This window comes from Ranitomeya variabilis, chromosome 5 (assembly GCF_051348905.1).
Source record: "Ranitomeya variabilis isolate aRanVar5 chromosome 5, aRanVar5.hap1, whole genome shotgun sequence".
Classification (NCBI taxonomy): Eukaryota; Metazoa; Chordata; class Amphibia; order Anura; family Dendrobatidae; genus Ranitomeya; species Ranitomeya variabilis.
This window is the reverse complement of record NC_135236.1, coordinates 586,298,117-586,323,805: the sequence shown is the minus strand read 5'-3', so window position 1 is coordinate 586,323,805 and position 25,689 is coordinate 586,298,117. Positions and strand designations below refer to the sequence as shown.

The following is a 25,689-nucleotide window of genomic DNA, read 5'->3' as shown; positions in this document are numbered from 1 at the left end:
CTGTATGTCATCTCCTGTATATAGTATATACCTGTATGTCATCTCCCCTGTAAATAGTATATACCTGCTGTATGTCATCTCCTCCTGCATATTGTATATACCTGTGTCATCTCCTCCTGTATATAGTATATACCTGTGTGTCATCTCCTCCAGTATATATCTGTGTCATCTCCCCTGTATATAGTATGTACCTGTATGTCATGTCCTTCTGTATATAGTATGTACCTGTATGTCATCTCCTCCTGTATATACCTGTGTGTCATCTCCCCTGTGTATAGTATATACCAGTGTGTCATCTCCTCCTGTATATAGTATATACCTGTGTCATCTCCCCTGTATATAGTATATATGTGTGTGTCATCTCCTCCTGTTTATAGTATATACATGTATGTCATCTCCTCCTGCATATAGTATATACCTGTGTGTCATCTCCCCTGTATATAGTATATATGTGTGTGTCATCTTCCCTGTATATAGTATATACCTGTGTGTCATCTCCTCCTGTATATAGTATATGCCTGTGTGTCATCTCCTCCTGTATATAATATATACCTGTTTTATACTAGCTGAAGAGCCCGGCGTTGCCTGGGCATAGTAAATATCTGTGGTTAGTTATAGCAACTCACCTCTCGTATTTTTCCCTTCACGCCTCTCATTTTCCCCCTCACATCTCTCATTTTCTCCCTTATACCTCTCATTTTCCCCTCACTCCTCTCATTCCCCCCTAACACTTGTAATTTTGACCTCACATCTGTCATTTTCCGATCACTCCACTATTTTCCCTCACTCCTCTCATTTTGCACTCACACCCATTTTCACCTCACACCTCTCATTTTTCCCTCAGTATATACATGTTTCTATTCTCCCATATATATAGTATACACCTGTATGTCATCTCCCATATATATAGTATACACCTGTATGTCATCTCCTGTATATAGTATATACCTGTATGTCATCTCCCCTGTAAATAGTATATACCTGCTGTATGTCATCTCCTCCAGTATATAGTATATATCTGTGTCATCTCCCCTGTATATAGTATGCACCTGTATGTCATCTCCTTCTGTATATAGTATGTACCTGTATGTCATCTCCTCCTGTATATAGTATATACCTGTATGTCATCTCCTCCTGCATATAGTATATACCTGTGTGTCATCTCCCCTGCATATAGTATATATGTGTGTCATCTCCCCTGTATATAGTATATACCTGTGTGTCATCTCCCCTGTATATAGTATATATGTGTGTCATCTCCCCTGTATATAGTATATACCTGTGTCATCTCCTCCTGTATATAGTATATACCTGTGTGTCATCTCCCCTGTATATAGTATATACCTGTGTCATCTCCCCTATATATAGTATATACCTGTGTCATCTCCCCTATATATAGTATATACCTGTGTGTCATTTCCCCTGTATATAGTATGTACCTGTATGTCATCTCCCCTGTATATAGTATATACCAGTGTGTCATCTCCTCCTGTATATACCTGTGTGTCATCTCCCCTGTATATAGTATATATGTGTGTGTCATCTCCTCCTGTATATACCTGTATGTCATCTCCTCCTGTATATAGTATATACCTGTGTGTCATCTCCCCTGTATATAGCAAGTTGTGTGTGTTGAGTTGCGTGTGGCGACATGTAGCGACTTTTGTGAGATAAGTTTTGTGTGGCGACATGCGTGTAGCAACTTTTTTTGTGTCGAGTTGCATGTGACAGGTTAGTGTAGCAAGTTGTGTGCAGCAAGTTTTGCGCATGGCGAGTTTTGCGCGTGGCGAGTTTTATGTGTTGTGCGTTTTGAGTATGTGCAAGTTTTGTGTGAGGCAAATTTTGCATGTGTTGCAACTTTTGTGCATGTGGCAATTTTTCCGCATGTGGTGAGTTTTCCATGAGGTGAGTTTTGCACGTGTGGTGAGTTTTGCGTGAGCCTAGTTTTGCATGTGGCGAGTTTTGAGCGGCGACTTTTGTGTTTCGACTTTTATGTGGCGAGGTTGGTGTATGTGTGGTGAAATGTGTGCTGAGGGTGGTATATGTGTTCAAGCACGTGGTAGTGTGTGGCGCATTTTGTGTGTGTCTTCATATCCCTGTGTGTGGTGAGTATCCCATGTCGGGCCCCACCTTAGCAACTGTACGGTATACACTCTTTGGCGCCATCGCTCTCACTCTTTAAGTCCCCCTTGTTCACATCTGGCAGCTGTCAATTTGCCTCCAACACTTTTCCTTTCACTTTTTCGCCATTAAGTAGATAGGGGCAAAATTGTTTGGTGAATTGGAACGCGCGGGGTTAAAATTTCACCTCACAACATAGCCTATGACGCTCTCGGGGTCCAGACGTGTGACTGTACAAAATTTTGTGGCTGTAGCTGTGACGGTGCAGATGCCAATCTCGGATACACACACACACACACACACACACACACACACACACACACACACACACACATTCAGCTTTATATATTAGATATGTAGTCCAGAAAGATAGGCAGTGTTTATAAAAAATATACAAAGATGATACAGAATGGGAACAAAATATTGTGACATATACAATTACGTACAATAAAAAGGAATAACAAAAGAGAATTAGTAAACCCGATGTTGCGGAAATGACTCAGAGCTTGGAGGAAGAAAGCATTTAGATTGGGAAAATCGAACATGCTTACAGAAAACTTATGATTTCCAGAATGAAGAAAGACCAAATCCAATTTCTGCTTTTAATTTGATCAAAGTTACACCTATATACCTTCCCTTGATTACCTCATGTGGGGGCCAATTGTAGTATTTGCTAGGTCTGTTAGAATTTTATGAGATATTGTCATGTTTCTTATCACGATTATAGCTTTACATAGAGATCAAATATGGCATGTATAACATCATCTATCGAACACATGTTAAGTAGGAGGGGTGATATGAGTGAATGGGTTACGTCTGTCCCTTCACTGCGATGCTGAAAATATATCTCCCATGAATATCTGATTAATGCAAAACCCAAATATTCATATCCGGACACTGGAGTCAGAATGTCTACCTGCAAATGTCCAATTTTATTTGATCAGAGGAAGCTCTTTCCTGGGGAAGGATATAACACATCTCAGTCTGAGGCCATGTGCACATGTTGCAGTTTTTACTGCGGATCCGCAGCATTTTTGACGCTGCGGATCCGCAGCAGTTTTCCATGCGGTGTACAGTACCATGTTAACCTATGGAAAATAAAAACCACTGTGCGCATGCTGCGGAAAAAAACGCGCGGAAACGCTGCGGTTTATTTTCCGCAGCATGTCAATTCTTTGTGCGGAATCGACAGCGGTTTGACACCTGCTCCATATTAAAAAAACGCAGTAGAATCCGCACAAAACCGCGGTAAATCCGCAGGAAAAACGCAGTGTTTTTGCCCTGCGGATTTATCAAAATCAGTGCGGAAAAATCCGCACACCAGTCCGCAGCGTGAGCACATAGCCTTAATGTCTCTCCTCAAACAATTTATCTGCAGTAATTACTAGGTCACTGCAGGAGGTCCCTGCTTCAAAGGATGTTGAAGTGTCAGCTTTTTTCTTTAAACTTCCTCAGTTTCTCTCTTCCCTAGTTATAATTAATTCCATATGTTCAATATGAGTGTGACATGTCCCCTCCATGGAGATGTTTTATGGATTTTTAATTTTTCTTTATGACATACAGGATCATAGATTATTAAATTTTGGACATAAGGACAGAGTAAAGAGAAAATTTGTGGAAAAAGAAGAATCAAACATTGGTCAATAATCAAATGCATATATATTTTTACTCTGTGGTATCAAATAATGATTTGTAGCAAACATGATCTGCATTAATTAATAAAAGTGTAGTATTGTAAAAACAAGGCACATTTCCTTTGTATGTTTCACATAGAAATTCAAGAAAATAGTCACAAAAATAGTACAGGCTTTTCATTTTAGTACAGATACATTACTGCATCTAGGTGATTACTTTAGTGAACGTGACAAGAATGATCACACATATGTAACAAGCAAAAATAATTTTTAAACAAAAATTTTGTAAGATTTTGCACTGACACTTTAAAGATTGAGACCTCAAGAGCAGTTAGATGAACATCTCTGCAGCAATAAATTGTGGCATGTGTCACATACACGAACAGGCTTAGGATATGATGGCAAAGAAAGTTCATTACTTGAGCAGGTGTTGCAAAATATATCTCCACAGTTTCGACAATGATGCTAAAAAAAAAAAGTCAAAAAGAAATGTAAATATGTATCATAAAATACCAGTGCCACTGTTATCATCCATCAAGATCACTTATATCACTGTCTCATAACTACTTATCAATCACACTTTAAGATCTTGCATAATGTAACAACAACATCATTAAGCAGTTTTTGTCAGTTTCAGTTTTCTGGTTATATTACTTATATGAAACATTCAGAAAAGCTGATGGAACCCCTTTAAAGTGTACATACTAGTGATGAGCGAGTATACTCGTTGCTCGGGATTTCTCGAGCACGCTCGGGTGTCCTCCGAGTATTTGTTAGTGTTCGGAGATTAAGTTTTCATCGCCGCAGCTGAATGATTTACAGCTACTAGCCAGCCTGATTACATGTGGGGATTCCCTAGCAACCAGGCAACCCCCACATGTACTCAGCCTGGCTAATAGCTGTAAATCATTCAGCTGAGGCGATGAAAACTTAATCTCAGAACACTAACAAATACTCGGAGATCACCTGAGCATGCTCGGGAAAACCCGAGCAATGAGTACACTCGCTCATCACTAGTACTTACCCTAATTAATAATAATAATTTTATTTCTATAGCACCAACATATTCCGCAGCACTTTACATTTTAGAGGGGACTTGTACAGACAATAGACATTACAGCATAACAAACACAAAGATCAAAACAGATACCAAGAGGAATGAGGGCCCTGCTCCCAAGATTACATTCTATGAGGAAAAGGGGAGACAAGGGAATTACCCTAGGGAATGGAAAGATGCAACTGGAGATTACTGTTGATTTTGTCACATTAGAATATCACATATGGCTGTTGTGGTGAATTGCTATCAAAGCCAAAATTTGCAAAAGAGCATCATTTTTCCAAAAAACGTTGGTATTGCAATAAACGGTATAGGAATGAATACAAGACAGCCAACATCTCTTTGCAAAAACAGCCATGTTATCCTAATCTGATGCAAATGTTTATGTCTGCATGAATACTTCTGTTCATTATCACATCAGAGCCTCTAGCAAAGACTGACGCCTTTCATGGGAGAAACAGTGCGGCATCTCAATAAGGATGTCAAAATGATGGACATCTTGGGAGAAGTTAATGGGCACCATAACGTGGCCTGTTGGGAACCGATGGTGGCAAATTCAGCACAGTGTTGAAAAATATGTCAACAGAACCCAAAAAGGAAAACATTAGAAATCTTATACTTAAGTAACAATCATTATTTGTGCATTCATAAATGCAATATTTATTTGAAAACACAAGGTCTGATTCATCAAAGCTTTTATGCCAGAATTCAGGAGTAAAAAACTTTGAAAAGGCACAAAATTGTGGAGCAACACTAAGCGATGCTAACATTTTGTGACCTTTGGCATCCTCACACCAGTCACCCAGTTCCGGCAAAGAGGGCAGAATGAGGGAAGGGCAAACCCAGGGCAGTTTGTCACATTTACGATGAGCCTTGGTGTTCCTTATGCCAGCAGTTTTGGGGTCAGAATCATACGTGTATATTTTAATGAATCAGGAGAATCTGACTCCAGTTCAACGCCCCATAGGGATCGGCATGAACAAAGCAGGGCTTGATAAAAGAGGGCCACAGTGTTTATTAGTTATATAATATGTTAAAGAAACACACCCAACAAAAAGTGTTATTCCCTAATCCCTTAATAAATATGTACATATTGTAATGTGGATGTGATTAAATACTTACCAATCACTCTCTTCTCCCGTTCCCAGCCATGTTTTTATCCTCTTCTGAACCACATGACTGCAAATCAGACAACTCTGTTCACAAAGTGTCTCTTTATTGACCTGTAGTTCTAGTTGCTTTTCCTGTGAAAGTCTATGAAATTCACATCCAGGTTTACACTGAGAAAGCGACTTCCTATCCAAACAGAAAATGCTGTGTGAGCCAGCTAGTCTGAATTGTGGTGATGTGGTTCAGAGAAGGATCAAAATTGCTCTGGGAATGAGCGATGAGAATTAAGTATTTTAATGCATTCACACTACAATACATGCATATTTACAATGACATCACACATACCGTTTTTCGTTGGGAATGTTTATTATAATGGCTAGTATTAGTAGTACTGCATGAACCTGGCACTCTTTAGAAGATAATGAAAAAATTATTTATTTTGATCATGGATAGTAATATAGATAAAAAATGTGACATTTTGGTCTCAGTTACCTTCAAAGCACACATCTACTAAAAACGGCTGTCGCTCTGTTCAAAGCGCACACTTGCCTGACTTCATACAGCTGTCATTGCTCCATCTAACATCAGTGTATGTTTAATGAAGGTAATTGAGAATGAAACATCACAATATTTATATTTTACTACTTTGGATGACATGAGTAACTATTTTCTTTATTACCTTTTGAGTGCCAGATTAATTCATTAAGGTTTATGGTGGTGGGACTCTATCCAAGCACCTATATGCCCAAGGCGTGCTGTCTTTACTTATATGCTAGTATTAGTTGCCAGTGATACAGGTGGAAAAAAGTATATTGTTAAAATGAATAAGCTAAAAAAAGTTTACCTTTCGTCTTGAAATAGAGAACTCTTTGTTGCATTGTTTGCAGCCTGTTGCTTCATCATCCTTTAGCCATGTATGGCCCTTTAAATAACAATGATAAAATTAATGTCTACACGCCTGTATTATATAGTTTTACAAATAATAACCATGTACAGTTGTGGCCAAAAGTATTGACACCCCTGCAATCCTGTCAGATAATACAGAAAATATAATTCCTGAAAATGATTGCAAACACAAATTCTTTGGTATTATTATCTTCATTTAATTTGTCTTAAATGAAAAAACACAAAAAGAATTGTCCTAAAGCCAAATTGGATATAATTCCACACCAAACATAAAAGAGGGGGTGGACAAAAGTATTGGCACTGGTCGAAAAATCATGTGATGCTTCTCTAATTTGTGTAATTAACAGCACCTGTAACTTACCTGTGGCACCTAACAGGTGTTGGCAATAACTAAATCACACTTGCAACCAGTTGAGAAGGATTAAAGTTGAAAGAACTGTCTGAGGACTTGAGAAACCAAATTGTGAGGAAGCATGATCAATCTCAAGGCTACAAGTCCATCTCCAAAGACCTGAATGTTCCTGTGTCTACCGTGCGCAGTGTCATCAAGAAGTTTAAAGCCCATGGCACTGTGGCTAACCTCCCTAGATGTGGACGGAAAAGAAAAATTGACAAGAGATTTCAACGCAAGATTGTGCGGATGTTGGATAAAGAACCTCGACTAACATCCAAACAAGTTCAAGCTGCCCTGCAGTCCGAGGGTACAACAGTGTCAACCCGTACTATCCGTCGGCGTCTGAATGAAAAGGAACTGTATGGTAGGAGACCCAGGAAGACCCCACTTCTTACCCCGAGACATAAAAAAGCCAGGCTGGAGTTTGCCAAAACTTACCTGAAAAAGCCTAAAAAGTTTTGGAAGAATGTTCTCTGGTCAGATGAGACAAAAGTAGAGCTTTTTAGGCAAAGACATAAACATAGAGTTTACAGTAGAAAAAAAAGAGGCATTCAAAGAAAAGAACACGGTCCCTACAGTCAAACACGGCGGAAGTTCCCTGATGCTTTGGGGTTGCTTTGCTGCCTCTGGCATTGGACTGCTTGACCGTGTGCATGGCATTATGAAGTCTGAAGACTACCAACAAATTTTGCAGCATAATGAAGGGCCCAGTGTGAGAAAGCTGGGTCTCCCTCAGAGGTCATGGGTCTTCCAGCAGGACAATGACCCAAAACACACTTCAAAAAGCACTAGAAAATGGTTTGAGAGAAAGCACTGGAGACTTCTAAGGTGGCCAGCAATGAGTCCAGACATGAATCCCATAGAACACCTGTGGAGAGATCTAAAAATGGCAGTTTGGACAAGGCACCCTTCAAATATCAGGGACCTGGAGCAGTTTGCCAAAGAAGAATGGTCTAAAATTCCAGCAGAGCATTGTAAGAAACTAACTGATGGTTACCGGAAGCGGTTGGTCGCAGTTATTTTGGCTAAAGGTTGTGCAACCAAGTATTAGGCTGAGGGTGCCAATACTTTTGTCTGGCCCATTTTTGGAGTTTGTGTGAAATGATCAATGTTTTGCTTTATTCTCTTTTGTGTTTTTTCATTTAAGACAAATTAAATGAAGATAATAATACCAAAGAATTTGTGTTTGCAATCATTTTCAGGAAGAAACTGAGTATTATCTGACAGAATTGCAGGGGTGTCAATACTTTTGGCCACAACTGTATAGAGCTAATACACCATGCTTCTCTCTAATGCTGCAAGAGCACCTTCTCTCTCTCAGGTATACTATGAAGGTGCATCTTGGATGGATTCTATGCTGATCAGAATTCTGTTAGAGGAAAATAGACATGTCCTAAAGAAAGATGAATGCAGACAGAAGTCTTTCTTAGGCCGGTTTCACATTAGCGTTTGGAGGAGCTGCGGATTTCCTCCGTGAAGCCCTGCCGTCGGCCGCACCTCAGCCTCTAGCTTCGCCTACTTCTGCATGCAGCCGGCCTGCGTACCTATCTTTAATTCTGCAATTCTGACCAGTGTCCCTTTATGAGGTAGAAAACTGTTTAGAATTGAGAGTCCTCAGTGGTTGATACCATTTAATGGCTAACTGAAAAGATGGTAACAAATTGCAAGCATTCGAGACTACACAGGTCTCTTCATCAGGCACCCCTTTATGAGGTAATAACTCAGGAACGCGTCAACGGATCCTAGCGGTTCTGAGACTGTTTTTTCGTGACATAGTGGGCTTCATGTTAGTGGTAAATTTAGGTCGATAATTTTTGCGTTTATTTGTGAAAAAATGGAAATTTGGCGAAAATGTTGAAAATTTCGCAATTTTCAAATTTTTATTCTGTTAAACGAGAGAGTTATGCGACACAAACTAGTTAATAAATAACATTACCCACATGTCTACTTTACATCAGCACAATTTTGGAAACAATTATTATTTTTTTGCTAGGAAGTTATAAGGGTTAAAATTTGACCAGCGACTTCTCATTTTTACAACGAAATTTACAAAACCATTTTTTTTAGGGACCACCTCACATTTGAAGTCAGTTTGAGGGGTCTATATGGCTGAAAATACCCAAAAGTGACACCATTAAAAAAACTGCACCCCTCAAGGTGCTCAAAACCACATTCAAAAAATTTATTAAACCCTTCAGGTGCTTCACAGCAGCAGAAGCAACATGGAAGGAAAAAATGAACATTTAACATTTTAGTCACGAAAAAGATCTTTTAGCAACAATTTTTTTTATTTTCCCAAAGGTAAAAAGAGAAACTGGACCCCAAAAGTTATTGTACAATTTGTCCTGAGTACGCCGATACCCCATATGGGGGTGGAAACCACTGTTTGGGCACACGACAGGGCTCGGAATGGAAGGAGCGCCATTTGACTTTTTCAATGAAAAATTGGCTCCAATCTTTAGCGGACACCGTGTCGCGTTTGGAGAGCCCCTGTGTGCCTAAACATTGGAGCTCCCCCACATGTGACCCCATTTTGGAAACTAGACACCCCATGGAACTTATCTAGATGTGTGGTGAGCACTTTGAACCCCCAAGTGCTTCACAGAAGTTTATAACGCAGAGCCGTGAAAATAAAAAATCATTTTTCTTTCCTCAAAAATTATGTTTTAGCAAGCAATTTTTTATTTTCACAAGGGTAACAGGAGGAATTGGACCCCTAAAGGTGCTGCCCAGATTGTCCTGAGTATGCTAGTACCCTATATGTGGGGGTAAACCACTGTTTGGGGCTCAGAAGGGAAGTAGTGACGTTTTGAAATGCAGACTTTGATGGAATGGTCTGCGGGCGTCATGTTGCGTTTGCATAGCCCCTGATGTGCCTAAACAGTAGAAGCCCCCCACAAGTGACACCATTTTGGAAACTAGACCCCCCAAGGAACTTATCTAGACATATGGTGAGCACTTTGAACCTTCAAGTGCTTCACAGAAGTTTACAACGCAGAGCCGTGAAAATAAAAAAACATTTTTCTTTCCTCAAAAATGATGTTTTAGCAAGCAATTTTTTATTTTCGCAAGGGTAACAGGAGAAAGTGGACCCCAATAGTTGTTGCCCAGTTTGTCCTGAGTATGTTGGTACCCCATATGTGGGGGTAAACCACTGTTTGGGCGCACGTCGGGGCTCGGAAGGGAGGGAGCACCATTTGACTTTTTGAACACAAGAACACAAGATTGGCTGGAATCAATGGTGGCGCCATGTTGCATTTGGAGACCCCTGATGTGCCTAAACAGTGGAAACCCCTCAGTTCTAACTCCAACACTAACCCCAACACACCCCTAACCCTAATCCCAACCCTAACCCCAACACACCCCTAACCACAACCCTAACCCCGACACACTCCTAACCCTAATCCCAACCCTAACAATCCTAACCCTAATCCCAACCCTAACCCCAACCCTAGCCACAACCCTAACCACAACCCACCCCTAACCCTAACCATAATCCTAACCACAAGCCTAATCTTAACTAACGATTTCCAACCCTAGCTCTAATTCCAACCCTAACCCTAAGTCTATGTGCCCACGTTGCGGATTCGTGTGAGATTTTTCAGCACCATTTTTGAAAAATCCGCAGGTAAAATGCACTGCGTTTTACCTGTGGATTTACAGTGTTTTTTGTGCTGATTTCACTTGCGGATTCCTATTGAGGAACAGGTGTAAAACACTGCGGAATCTGTTGTGAATTCCGTTCTCGAACTCCCTCCTGTGGTCATGAATGGTACTTCGGTGAGTTCTGTTTGTGGACTCCCTCTGGTGGCTGTGAGTGGAGCTGCTGGTTCTGAGATTCCTTCCCCAGCTGCCCTCATTTAGGGCTAGGCTGGATTCTCTATTTAACTCCACTCAGATCGTTACTCCATGCCAGCTGTCAATGTTCTAGTACTGGTTCAGATCTCTCCTGGATCTTTCTGAGGACCTGTCTACTCCAGCATAAGCTAAGTTCCTGCTTGTTCATTTGTTACATATGGTTTTTCTTGCTATGTTCTAGTCCAGCTTGCTATCATGAAACTGCCTGGCTAGCTGGAAGCTCTGGGGGTGCAGAGTGGCACCACCGCACCGTGAGTTGGTGCGGGGGTATTTTTTGCACACTCTGCGTGGTTTTTGTAGTATTTTTGTGTTGACCGCAAAGATCCCTTTTCTATCCTCAATCTGTTTAGTTAGACTGGCCTCCCTTTGCTAAAACCTATTTCATCCTGTGTTTGTGATTTCCTCTTAACTCACAGTCAATACTTGTGGGGGGCTGCTTTTACCTTTGGGGAAATTTCTCTGAGGCAAGTGAGGCTTTGTTTCCTTTCTTTGGGGGTAGTTAGCTCTTAGGCTGTGAAGAGGCGTCTAGGCAGAGTCAGGCACGCTCCACGGCTATTTCTAGTTGTGTTGATAGGAGTAGGGTTTGCGGTAAGCAGAGTTCCCATTTCCCCAGAGCTCGTCCCGATTCCGTGTTTAACTATCAGGTCATTCCTGGTGCACCTAACCACCAGGTCCATAACAGGAATCCTCACAAAGAATTGATATGCTGCGGAAAATACAACGCAGCGGTTTTGCACTGTATTTTCTGCACCATGGGCACAGCGGATTTGGTTTTCCATAGGTTTACATGGCATTATAAACCTGATGGTAAACTGCTATGAAACCGCAGCGGCCAATCTGCCGCGGATCCGCAGCCAAATCCGCACCGTGTGCACATAGCCTAATTCTAACTCCAACCCTAGTTCTAACCCTAACCCTAGGGGAAAAATAAAAGTAAATATATTTTCTTTATTTTATTATTGTCCCTACCTATTGGGGTGATAAAGGGAGGGGTTCAGTTACTATTTTTTTTATTTTGATCACTGTGATACATTTTGATCACTGTGATAAAACCTACCTGGAATGAATCTGCCGGTCGGCAGATTCGGCGGGCGCACTGCGCATGTGTCCGCCATTTTGGAAGATGGCGGCGTCCATGGAGCAGTCGGACGGACACCAGGAGGCTCGGTAAGTATGAGGGGGGGATCAGAGCACGGGGTGGGGGGGGGATCGGAGCACGGGGGAGAGGACAGGAGGACGGGAGAGCGGACAGGTGGACGGAGGGGAGCGGAGCACAGGACGGAGGACTGAGGAGGCAATCGGTGGTGGTGGTGGGGGGGCAGATCAGGGTTTCCAGCCATGGCCGATGATATTGCAGCATCGGCCATGGCTGGATTGTAATATTTCACCAGTTTTCATAGGGTGAAATATTACAAATCGCTCTGATTGGCTGTTTCACTTTCAACAGCCAATCAGAGTGATCATAGCCACGGGGGGTGAAGCCACCCCCCTGGGCTGAAGTACCACGCCCCCTGTCCCTGCAGATCGGGTGAAATTGGAGTTAACCCTTTCACCCGATCTGCAGGGACGGGATCCCTCCATGATGCCACATAGGCGTCACAGGTCGGATTGGCACCGACTTTCATGACGTCTACGTGGCGTCACAGGTCGGGAAGGGGTTAATGTTGTACTCTGTCAGTTCTAATCACACACAGCTCTGCAGAGAGATCAGGAGAGTATAATATCAGTCATTACATGTCTCACCCTGGTAACATACTTTGTTATTTAAAACAAGCTTTGAGGCAGATTCTCATGCAGATCAGTGTCTGACCCATAGTTCTTAACAGCTCATTTACAAATAGGAAAAATTTGTTTTTTATTGGAGTAAGGCAACAAGATCAAAGATATCAACAAGGTATCAATTTATTTAGCTTCCAATGACCTACAGTCAAAACCTGAAATTTCACTGGTTGTTTTGAGGGTTGGCATCTGTTCATGTAAAAAACATGCCTATAATTGTGAATATTTGGTTTTCTTTTTATTGTGAAGAAAACAATAGGACAAAATAACTGAAAACTGCAGCGTGCATAACTATTCAACCACCTAAAGGCAGTACTTTGTAGAGCCTTCATTTATGGCAATTACAGCTGACAGTTGCTGTAGATAAGTCTCTGAGCTTTCCACATCTGGCCACTGGGATTTTTGTTCATCCCTTAAGACAAAACTGATATAGTTCCTTCTAGTTAGATGGTTTCCTTTAGTAAACAGCAACCTTCAAGTCTGACCATAGATTCTAAATTGGATTAAGGTCTGGCCTTTGGTTAGGCCACTCCAAAACATTCACACCTTTCCCCTTAAGCCACTCAACTGTTGCTTTAGCAGTATACTTTTGGTTATTGTCTTGTTGGAAGGTGAACTTCCATCCCCGTCTCAAAACATTGACAGACTGAAACAGGTTTTGCTCCAGAATACCCCTGTATTTTGTACCATCAATTGTCCCCTTGACTCGGACCATTTTTCCTGTCTCTGCTGCTGAAAAACATCCCCATAGCATGATGCTGGCACCATCATGTTTCACTTAACTCAAAACGAGCCCTACGACGTTTGTGTGTAAGGAAAGGCTTATTTTGTGGCCACTCCTCCATAAATGCCATCTCTATGGTGTGTATGTCTTATTGTGGTCTGATGATCAGATACTACGGTCTATGCTTGGGATCTCTGTAGCTCCTTCAGGGTTACCCTTGGTTTCTGTGCTGACTCTCCGATTAATGCTCTCCTTGCACGAGCTGAGAGTTTTGGTTGATTGCACTTTCTTGGCAGGTTTGTTGTCGTACCATGTTTTTTCCATTTGATACTACAGCTCTGGCAAAAATTAAGAGACCACTGCAGTTTTTAAAAATCAGCTTCTCTACATGTTTGACAGACATTCCATTCCAGTGTCAGTTGAATTCCAACCAGAGTACACCTCATTCTACTTAATGTGCTTCTGATTAGGTGATCACCTGAACCAAATCTTATTTAACGAAGGAAAGTATAAAAAACACTGCTGTGGTGTTCACAATCCTCTTGCAATAGGACAAGCTGGATGGCAAAACAAGTGCTAGTAATATCCCAAAAGTAATAGGAATGAAAAAATAACTTTTAACCATGCCAAAGGAGTTGAAAAGAAAAGTCTTGAGTGAGGAAAAGAAGGGCTCAATTCTAGCTTTACTAGCAGAGGGACACAGTGAGCGTCATGTTGCCTCCATCCTTAAAATTTCTAAGTCGGCAGTCCATTACAACAAGGTCAAGCAGCAGACACTGGGGACAACGAAGCTACAGACCGGCAGAGGGCGAAAATGACTCTCCACTGACAGGGATGACCGTCATCTTATTCGAATGTCACTCAGCAACTGCAGGATGACATCAAGTGACCTACAAAAGGAATGGCAAATGGCAGCTGGAGTGAAGTGCATGGCAAGAACAGTTCGTAACAGGCTCCTAGAGGCAGGACTCAAGTAATTTAAAGCTAAAAAAAGCCTTTCATCAATGAGAAGCAAAGGGGAGTCAGGCTGAAGTTTGCCAAAGACCATAAGGATTGGACCTTAGAAGACTGGAGTAAGGTAATCTTCTCTGATGAGTCTAATTTTCAGCTTTGCCCAACACCTGTCATCTAATGGTTAGACAGAGACCTGGAGAGGCATACAAGCCAGTGCCTTGCACCCACTGTGAAATTTGGTGGAGGATCAGTGATGATCTGGGGATGCTTCAGCAAGGCTGGAATTGGGCAGGTTGTTCTTTGCGAAGGACATATGAGTCAAGCCGCATACAACATAAACAGTTGATTCCTTCTGCTTAGACAATGTTCCCTGTTGTGAATTCTGCTCTTGGGCTCCCTCCGGGGGTTCTTGGTGGTAGTGCAGTTGTCTCTGGGTTGTAATCCAGGGCAGGTGTTTCTGCTGATTGCAGCTCTGCTAGGTATTTAGGTGTGCAGGATCCATCACTCCATGCCAGTTGTCCATTGTTCTTGGAGGGATTGCATCTGTCTGGCTCCTCATGCCCTGCTGTCAATTCAGCTAAGATAAGTGTCTGTTTTTTGTCTCTGTAGCACATATACAGTGTGCTTTACATCTCAGTGCAATTCTTTGTGTTTTTGTCCAGCTTAGACTTTGTTTGGATTTTTCAGTCATGCTGGATTCTCTGGAGAGGCAGATATACATTCTATGTCTTTAGTTAGATGTAGAATATTTTGTATTTTCTGCTGTGGATATTTTTAGGGTTTTAATACTGACCGCTTAGAATTCTGTCCTATCCTTTTCTATTTAGCTAGAAGTGCCTCTTTTGCTAAATCCTGCTTTCTGTCTGCGTATGTCCTTCCTCTTATACTCACAGTCAATATTTGTGGGGGGCTGCCTATCCTTTGGGGTTCTGCTCTGAGGCAAGATAGAATTCCCATTTCCATCTATAGGGGTATTTAGTCCTCCGGCTGTGTCGAGGTGTCTAGGACGTGTTAGGTACATCCCACTGCTACTTCTAGTTGCGGTGTCAGTTCAGGGATTGCGGTCAGTACAGGTTCCACCTACTCCAGAGAATGTCTCATGCGGCTCCAGGGTCACCGGTTCATAACAGTACAACTGGCCAACAATGAGTTAAATGCTTCTAAGAAGAAGGGAAGAAAGGTGTTGAGCCATTTTTTTTTCTGTAGCCTGTTTTGTCTTTCCTTCCCTCTTTACCTTTGGGTGACTGAGGAGTTTTGTGCTAGCATGGATGTTCAGGGATTAGTTTCTCGTGTAGACCAGCTTGCTGCTAGGGTACAAGGTATTTCAGATTATATTGTTCAGACTCTGGTTTTAGAGCCTAGGATTCCTATTCCTGATTTGTTTTTTGGGGACAGGTCCAAATTTTTGAGTTTTAAAAACTGTAAACTGTTTTTTGCTCTGAAACCTCGTTCCTCTGGTGATCCCATTCAGCAGGTTAAAATTGTCATCTCCCTGCTGCGTGGCGATCCTCAGGATTGGGCATTTTCCCTGGAATCTGGGAATCCGGCCTTGTTTAATGTAGACGCCTTTTTTCAGGCTCTAGGGTTATTATATGACGAACCAAATTCTGTGGATCATGTGGAGAAGACCTTGTTGGCCCTGTCTCAGGGTCAAGAAGCAGCAGAATTGTATTGTCAGAAATTTAGAAAATGGTCTGTGCTGACTAAATGGAATGTGGATGCTTTGGCGGCAATTTTCAGAAAGGGTCTTTCTGAATCTGTGAAAGATGTTATGGTGGGGTTCCCCGCGCCTGTTGGTCTGAGTGATTCTATGTCTCTGGCCATTCAGATTGATCGGCGCTTGCGGGAGCGCAGAACTGTGCGCACTGTGGCGTTGTCCTTAGAGCAGATACCTGAGCCTATGCAGTGTGATAGGATTCTGTCTAGAGCGGAACAACAAGGATTCAGATGTCAGAATAGGTTGTGTTTTTACTGTGGCGATGCTTCTCATGTCATTTCAGTCTGCCCTAAGCGTACAAAGAGAATCGCTAGTTCAGTTACCATCAGTACTGTACAGCCTAAATTTCTGTTATCTGTGACCTTGATCTGCTCATTGTCGTCATTTTCTGTCATGGCGTTTGTGGATTCAGGCGCCGCTTTGAACTTAATGGACTTTGAATTTGCCAAGCATTGTGGTTTCCCCTTGCAGTCTTTGCAGAACCCTATTCCCTTAAGGGGCATTGATGCTACACCTTTGGCTAAAAGTAAACCCCAGTTTTGGACACAGGTGACCATGTGCATGGCGCCGGCCCATCAGGAAGATTGTCGTTTTCTGGTGTTGCATAATTTGCATGATGCTATTGTGCTGGGTTTTCCATGGTTGCAGGTACATAATCCGGTGTTGGATTGGAAATCTACTGTATGTCTGTGACGAGTTGGGGTTGTCAGGGGATTCATAATGACGTTCCTTTCATGTCAATCTCCTATTCCTCCTCTTCTGAAATTCCAGAGTTTTTGTCTGATTTTCAGGATGTATTCGACGAGCCCAAGTCCAGTTCCCTTCCACCGCATAGGGACTGTGATTGTGCTATTGACTTGGTTCCAGGCTGTAAGTTTCCTAAGGGCCGACTTTTCAACCTGTCTGTGCCTGAACATACCGCCATACGGAGTTATGTTAAGGAGTCTTTGGAGAAAGGGCATATTCGGCCATCTTCTTCACCGTTGGGAGCGGGATTTTTTTTTGTTGCTAAGAAGGATGGCTCCTTGAGACCCTGTATTATCGCCTCTTGAATAAGATCACGGTCAAGTTTCAATACACCTTGCCTTTGCTTTCCGATTTGTTTGCTAGGATTAAGGGGGCTAGTTGGTTTACTAAGATTGACCTTCGAGGTGCATATAATCTAGTTCGTATTAAGCAGGGTGATGAATGGAAGACTGTATTTCAGATCCTTCGTGATAATGCTTTATTTGTGAAGGGGTCTAAGTGTCTCTTTGGAGTGCAGAAGGTTTCTTTTTTGGGCTTCATTTTTTCTCCTTCATCTATAGAGATGGATCCGGGTAAGGTTCAGGCCATTTATGATTGGATTCAGCCCACTTCCGTGAAGAGCCTTCAGAAATTTTGGGGCTTTGCTAATTTTTATCGCCGTTTCATTGCTAACTTCTCCAGTGTGGTTAAACCCCTGACCGATTTGACGAAGAAAGGCGCTGATGTGATGAATTGGTCCTCTGCGGCTGTCTCTGCCTTTCAGGAGCTTAAACGCCGATTTACTTCGGACCCGGTGTTGCGTCAGCCGGATGTTTCTCTTCCGTTTCAGGATGAGGTGTAGGCTTCTGAGATTGGGGCAGGGGCCGTTTTGTCTCAGAGGAATTCTGATGGTTCCTTGATGAAACCTTGTGCCTTCTTTTCCCGTAAGTTTTCGCCTGCAGAACGCAATTATGATGTCTGCAATCGGGAGTTGTTGGCTATGAAGTGGGCGTTTGAGGAATGGCGACATTGGCTTGAGGGAGCCAAGCACCGTATTGTGGTCTTGACCGATCATAAAAATCTGATTTACCTCGAGTCTGCCAAACAGCTGAATCCTAGACAGGCTCGATGGTCCCTGTTTTTCTCCCGTTTTGATTTCGTGGTTTCGTATCTTCCTGGTTCTAAGAATATTAAGGCTGATGCCCTCTCTAGGAGCTTTTTGCCTGATTCTCCTGACGTCCTTGAACCGGTCGGCATTCTGAAGGAAGGGGTGGTCCTTTCTGCCATTTCCCCTGATTTACGACGGGTTCTTCAGGAATTTCAGGCTGACAAACCTGACCGCTGTCCACTGGGGAAACTGTTTGTTCCGGATAGATGGACTAGTAGAGTGATTTCTGAGGTTCATTGTTCTGTGTTGGCTGGCCATCCTGGTATTTTTGGTACCAGACATTTGGTTGGTAGGTCCTTTTGGTGGCCTTCTTTGTCGCGTGATGTGCGTTCTTTTGTGCAGTCCTGTGGGACTTGTGCGTGGGCCAAGCCTTGTTGTTCCCGTGCTAGTGGGTTGCTTTTGCCTTTGCCGGTCCCTGAGAGGCCCTGGACGCATATTTCTATGGATTTTATTTCAGATCTTCCAGTTTCCCAGAGGATGTCGGTTATCTGGGTGGTTTGTGACCGGTTCTCCAAGATGGTTCATTTGGTGCCTTTGCCTAAATTGCCTTCCTCTTCTGATTTGGTTCCGTTGTTTTTTCAGCATGTGGTTCGTTTGCATGGTATTCCGGAGAATATTGTGTCCGACAGAGGTTCCCAGTTTGTTTCTAGGTTTTGGCGGGCCTTTTGTGCTAGGCTGGGCATCGATTTGTCTTTTTCTTCCGCATTTCATCCTCAGACAAATGGCCAAACCGAGCGAACTAATCAGACTTTGGAAACTTATTTGAGATGCTTTGTGTCTGCTGATCAGGATGATTGGATGGCTTTCTTGCCATTGGCCGAGTTTGCCCTTAATAATCGGGCTAGTTCGGCTACCTTGGTTTCGCCCTTCTTTTGTAATTTTGGTTTTCATCCTCGTTTTTCTTCAGGGCAGGTTGAGCCTTCTGATTGTCCTGGTGTGGATTCTGTCGTTGACAGGTTGCAGCAGATATGGGCTCATGTGGTGGACAATTTGGTGTTGTCTCAGGAGGAGGCTCAACGTTTTGCTAACCGTCGTCGGCGTGTTGGTTCCCGGCTTCGGGTTGGGGATTTGGTCTGGTTGTCTTCCCGTCATGTTCCTATGAAGGTTTCTTCCCCTAAGTTTAAGCCTCGGTTTATTGGTCCTTATAGGATTTCTGAGATTATCAATCCGGTGTCTTTTCGTTTGGCCCTTCCGGCCTCTTTTGCCATCCATAATGTTTTCCATAGATCTTTGTTGCGGAAATATGTGGTGCCCGTTGTTCCCTCTGTTGATCCTCCTGCCCCTGTGTTGGTTGATGGGGAGTTGGAGTATGTGGTTGAGAAGATTTTGGATTCTTGTTTTTCGAGGCGGAAGCTTCAGTATCTGGTCAAATGGAAGGGTTATGGCCAGGAGGATAATTCTTGGGTTTTTGCCTCTGATGTCCATGCTGCTGATTTGGTCCGTGCCTTTCATCTGGCTCGTCCTGATCGGCCTGGGGGCTCTGGTGAGGGTTTGGTGACCCCTCTTCAAGGGGGGGTACTGTTGTGAATTCTGCTCTTGGGCTCCCTCCGGTGGTTCTTGGTGGTAGTGCAGTTGTCTCTGGGTTGTAATCCAGGGCAGGTGTTTCTGCTCATTGCAGCTCTGCTAGGTATTTAGGTGTGCAGGATCCATCACTCCATGCCAGTTGTCCATTGTTCTTGGAGGGATTGCATCTGTCTGGCTCCTCATGCCCTGCTGTCAATTCAGCTAAGATAAGTGTCTGTTTTTTGTGTCTGTAGCACATATACAGTGTGCTTTACATCTCAGTGCAATTCTTTGTGTTTTTGTCCAGCTTAGACTTTGTTTGGATTTTTCAGTCATGCTGGATTCTCTGGAGAGGCAGATATACATTCTATGTCTTTAGTTAGATGTAGAATATGTTGTATTTTCTGCTGTAGATATTTTTAGGGTTTTAATACTGACCGCTTAGAATTCTGTCCTATCCTTTTCTATTTAGCTAGAAGTGCCTCTTTTGCTAAATCCTGCTTTCTGTCTGCGTATGTCCTTCCTCTTATACTCATAGTCAATATTTGTGGGGGGCTGCCTATCCTTTGGGGTTCTGCTCTGAGGCAAGATAGAATTCCCATTTCCATCTATAGGGGTATTTAGTCCTCCGGCTGTGTCGAGGTGTCTGGGACGTGTTAGGTACATCCCACTGCTACTTCTAGTTGCGGTGTCAGTTCAGGGATTGCGGTCAGTACAGGTTCCACCTACTCCAGAGAATGTCTCATGCGGCTCCAGGGTTACTGGTTCATAACAGTTCCCCAACTCTGAGGGTTGTTTTTTTCCAGCAGGACAAAGCGCCATGACACACAGCTAGGTCAGTCAATAAATCCCTGTCATGGCCAGCCCAATCTCCAGACCTGAACCCCATTGAAAACCTCTGGAATGTAAATAAGAGAAAGATGGATAGTCACAAGCCATCAAACCAAGAAGAACTGCTTAAATGTTTGTACCAGGAGAGGCATAAGGTCACCCAAAAGCAGTGTGAAAGACAGGTGGAAAGCATGCCAAGACGCATGAAAGCTGTGATAAAAAAATCATGGTTATTCAACAAAATATTGATTTCTGAACTCTTCCTGAGATAAAACATTACTATTGTTGTTTCTAAATTATTATGGAATTGTGCATTTTTTTGTTATTTCGACCATTTCTCATTTTCAGAAAATTAATACAAAATTTATTGCTTGGAACTTCGGAGACATGTCAGTAGTTTATAGAATAAAAGAACATTTTACTCAAAAATATACCTATAAAGGGAAAAATAAGACAAACTGAAAATTTTTGCAGTGGTCTCTTAAATTTTTGCCAGAGCTGTATACTTGATGGTTCTCCGGGGAATCATCAAAGATTGGGTCATTTATTTTATAACCCAACCCTGACTTGTACTTCTCAACAACTTTGTCCCTGATTTATTTGGAGATCTTCATGGCGTTATTTCGTTAGTGGTGCCTTTTGCTTAATGGTGTTGCAGCCTCAGTTCAGCACCGAGTCGGGTGCCTAGATGACATGTCACTGATCTAGGTGGTGGTGCTTAGGCTCTTAATGGTCAGTCACCTGCTAATCTTTTTGTCTTAGAAATCTCTTTAAAAAGTTCCAGACTGGAGAACACCTAACTGTTTGACATAGAAATTCAGGAGTGCCTGTGGTTTGCTGAACAGTTGCCCTCCTTCTCCCTCTTGTCACCCCATGGCCTCTTCCTACCTGTTTCGGTGCTGTCGATCAAACCTTCCTTCCCCCTTCAGTGCTGCAGTTCTCGCTCTGCATGAAAGATTCCCAGGTGGGAATGATGACATAGTCATCCACCAGCTTGACTTCCACCGCCACACCCTAGTTCTCCTGACTTGGTGACTAAACAGCAACCTGACTTATTGGAAACTGTCTCAGCATCATTTTAAGCCTTATACAAAATTTTCCGGTCCGCACCGTCACCTTCTTGTGCCCATGGCCGCTCTAAACAGCATCTCCTCCTGTCCCTCTTGGACCATGCAGAGTCAAATGCCACAATCAAGAAAGAGCTCCTCAGAGTGTCCTAGTGTGGGATCATCAGTCTCCTGGGACTCAATATGGTGGGAGGAAGGAGGATCAGGGTGAGCACTAAGTGATCCAGGCTGGTGAGACTAGACCGCGTGGAAAACTCTGTGATGCTACCAAGCATGCTGGAAGAATTGTCTGCTATCCAACTGACGAACTGTTCGGACTGGTGTGGCTTCAGAAGTGGTGTATTGTACCTCTCTGCAAAGTGAGAAGGAACTTATTTGTAGTGGATTGTTGTGTTTCTTGTGCTCCAGCAACACGCATAGTTGCACCTACTCCATGTCCTCGACATCTGCATGCACCATCATCAGCACTTCCACTTCCCTGTCCCTTACCACACGGCTTATGCATTTTATAATTGCTAGGCATCTTGATATCTTTATTTTTAATGATAAAAGATTGGTCACTTGCAGCAGTCAAAGCATTTTTTTTTTAGTTTAATTCCATCGTAATGTCACACAAAGAATGTAAAAATGTATGGATGTCAATTTCAATCCCGAAAAAATGTTTAGCACTTTTTTTTAGCTTTACATATCACAGAAAATTAACACAAGGCACGTAATACTCTATTAATGAATAACTGAATTCAGAAAAAGTTTTGAATGCTTTTTTTGAGTGTTCTATACCACCGAAATTTAACACAAAACATATAATACTTTATGGGTGACAGTATAGTCAATTCTTTCACCCAAAATTAAAGAATGTGGACATGTGTAGCAGATATTTAGCAATGGACTGCAAACCTAGAGGCTGTATTCTACCACTCTCCCTGCTCGTGCAACTGTCCCTCCTTAGGCTAAACTCAGAAAGTGTAAAATGGATAAGGACACCGCGCTAACCAGCTGAAAACGTGCAATAAGATCAAAGTACCTGAAAAATGAGAAACCTAAGAATGGATACAAAAGAGCTGCTAATAGGCAGCTAACAACAATGAGGAAGCGGCTCCGTCCCTCCAACAACACCGCTAGTCACAACTCCACTATTAATAGAAATACATATAAATAAAAATAAAAATAAGCCAATGCCAGACAGCCGTTGCCAGCAGTCACCGGCCGCCCAATGTCTTATTGCCTACGGTAGGTGCAATATATATGTGAGTGTATAACGGATGGGTTAGAGTTAATACACTTACTATTGAGTTGCAGGTGCTAGCGTTGTGCTGGTGTAAATAGGAGCAGGAGCAGGGGCAGCTGCCAGCTGTGTGTCCGGAGCAGGAAGGTCCAGACGGCGATGAGGGGCGGCAGAAGCACTCACTGGTTCGGGAGCGTCCTCCCTAGCTAGTGCTCTGCTTTCACACGCCTGGAGCGCTGTTTAGCCGGCACACGTGGGCTGCGAGAACACCGCTAGACAGAGCGGTGGAGTAAGGGGGCGTGTGGTAAGGGTGACGTCACCAGGATGGGAAAGGGGGAAAGGACGAAGAAGGTCCGGAGACCTTCGAAACGCGTAGGCACTGTGGTCCCTATCGGCACCCGTCCTCTGCTCTTTCCCCCTTTCCCATCCTGGTGACGTCACCCTTACCACACGCCCCCTTACTCCACCGCTCTGTCTAGCGGTGTTCTCGCAGCCCACGTGTGCCGGCTAAACAGCGCTCCAGGCGTGTGAAAGCAGAGCACTAGCTAGGGAGGACGCTCCCGAACCAGTGAGTGCTTCTGCCGCCCCTCATCGCCGTCTGGACCTTCCTGCTCCGGACACACAGCTGGCAGCTGCCCCTGCTCCTATTTACACCAGCACAACGCTAGCACCTGCAACTCAATAGTAAGTGTATTAACTCTAACCCATCCGTTATACACTCACATATATATTGCACCTACCGTAGGCAATAAGACATTGGGCGGCCGGTGACTGCTGGCAACGGCTGTCTGGCATTGGCTTATTTTTATTTATATGTATTTCTATTAATAGTGGAGTTGTGACTAGCGGTGTTGTTGGAGGGACGGAGCCGCTTCCCCATTGTTGTTAGCTGCCTATTAGCAGCTCTTTTGTATCCATTCTTAGGTTTCTCATTTTTCAGGTACTTTGATCTTATTGCACGTTTTCAGCTGGTTAGCGCGGTGTCCTTATCCATTTTACAGTTTCCCATACTACGTGACAGATTTAGCACAGTGGCTGTCTAGGCACCAGCAGCTTTCCATCTCATTTATCTTAGGAGCGCCAGTGTGTTTCTTCTTTTGTAAACTCAGAAAGTGTCTGATACAAACAGCAAAGCACACGATTAGCCCTTAGAAGGGCTGTTAGTATGATGGTTCACCATCAGCACCAGTGTCAACACTAGAGAACTCTGATTCCTTAAACTGTGCACACACAAGCCTGGAAAACCACCACTGTCTACCTTCAATAAGAACTGTCCCTGAGCTACACAATGGCATCAGTATGCCAAGCGTGGGGGCGTCTGTTCTTTTATAACCCCTGATGATGTAATGTGGCCAACCAGTCACAGTAATTACACTACCAAGATGGCTACGGCATTACAAATACTAATGCTCGCTGAATGCCGAGCACATTCAAGCACCCAGATACTCGAGTGATATCTGAGTATCTCAGAGTACCTTCGCTCATCCCTAGTTGTTAAGTAAAAAAAATAGGAAAAAAACTAAGCTAAGCCCACCGGCATCAGGGGCTTATCTACAGCATTCTGTAATGCTGTAGATAAGCCCCCGATGTATCCTGAAAGATGAGAAAAAGAGATTAGATTATACTCACCTGGGTGGGCGGTCTGATGGGCGTCCCGGTCTGGTCCGAGGAGTACCGGACCGCGACAAAGTACGCCTGCGCCGGAGCCGCAGCGTGAAGACAAGAAGAGGACATCATCGTAAGAAGATGGGAGGCCCCGGAATGGACCGCGACGCCTATCAGACCGCAGTGGGACCTCCCCTGGGTGAGTATAATCTAACCTCTTTTTCTCATCTTTCAGGATACATCGGGGGCTTATCTACAGCATTACAGAATGCTGTAGATAAGCCCCTAATGCCGGTGGGCTTAGCTCACCTTCCATTTTGGGGGTGACAGGCTCCCTTTAAACTTTGGAAGAATTATCCTAATTGTTGAGAATGGATTGGGTGGAAGCTACAAAACGTTTTTTGCTTAGGAATCCTCTATTACCCTACTTAAGAAACAATGTTCAGATATCAAAATGTACTTTGACAGCAGTGTAGTATTAAAAAAGAGTGCTCCTAATGATTTTACCATTTTAAATCATTAACAAGAATGGCTTAATTGTATTTATGCGAAATCTACACATTCCAATGAGCCTGGCTACATGCCGGGAGATGTTAAAAGAATAATCCAAACCACACTAGATAAGTGTATGTGGATGGCTACTGCTGTACACACACTTAAAATGTTGGAGAACTGAATAGGATGGCCTCTTCAGTGCTGGAAAATGATGAACATGTTTATCTAAGTGTAGATGTACAGTGAACAGCTGTGAGCGCTAGTTATGTCCTTATCCTTTTATTTCTTTCCTCTCCCCATCTTTTCTCTTTACAATCAGAAACTCATGAGAAATTACAATTCTTGAAATGAGTACCACTTCATTTATTCTGTTCTGATTTTCTTCAGCACTAGATTTCCCAATTAAAAAAAAAACGATTTATTGTCAGCAAAAGTGGAAAATATGTAAGCCAATCTCCTCAAGTTTATGTAATTGTTATTTAATCCTTTCGCACCACATATATATCATACGGTATTCAGTGAGTGTACAAAGCAGGCTCAGGAACTGAAGACATACCATGCCCAGAAGATGATTGTTGGGTTGCACAGCCATCAGCTGCCTGAAACAGCAGTGGCATGACCTAGATTCGACTAATGCTGTTTAACCATTTAAATGCCATTGCTAATTACTGACAATGACATTTAGATTACGTGATTGCGTGGAATTGATCGGTAGGAGACTTGCCAAAGGCCCCTCTAATTGCCACTTTGGGCCTATTGTGAAGATTCACAAGAGAACTGTGATTTCACTGTATACTGCAATAGATATGTATAAG

General features: G+C 43.0%; 1 protein-coding gene across 6 annotated transcripts in view; it reads right to left on the bottom strand.

The window, feature by feature from the left end:
* Positions 1-2,481: 2,481 nt before the first annotated feature.
* LOC143776536 (RUN and FYVE domain-containing protein 1-like) overlaps positions 2,482-25,689 on the bottom strand; it is a 531,317-nt gene continuing 508,109 nt past the window's right edge. For all 6 annotated transcript variants that reach the window (XR_013215861.1, XM_077265993.1, XM_077265994.1 and 3 more), the window contains 2 exons: positions 6,767-6,844; positions 2,482-4,220 (listed from right to left, as the gene is read on the bottom strand). Coding sequence is in view for 5 of the 6 variants with exons in the window: in XM_077265993.1 (XP_077122108.1) it covers positions 4,077-4,220; positions 6,767-6,844 (222 nt within the window). In the remaining variant the exon portion in view is untranslated. The remainder of the gene's footprint in view (positions 4,221-6,766; positions 6,845-25,689) is intronic.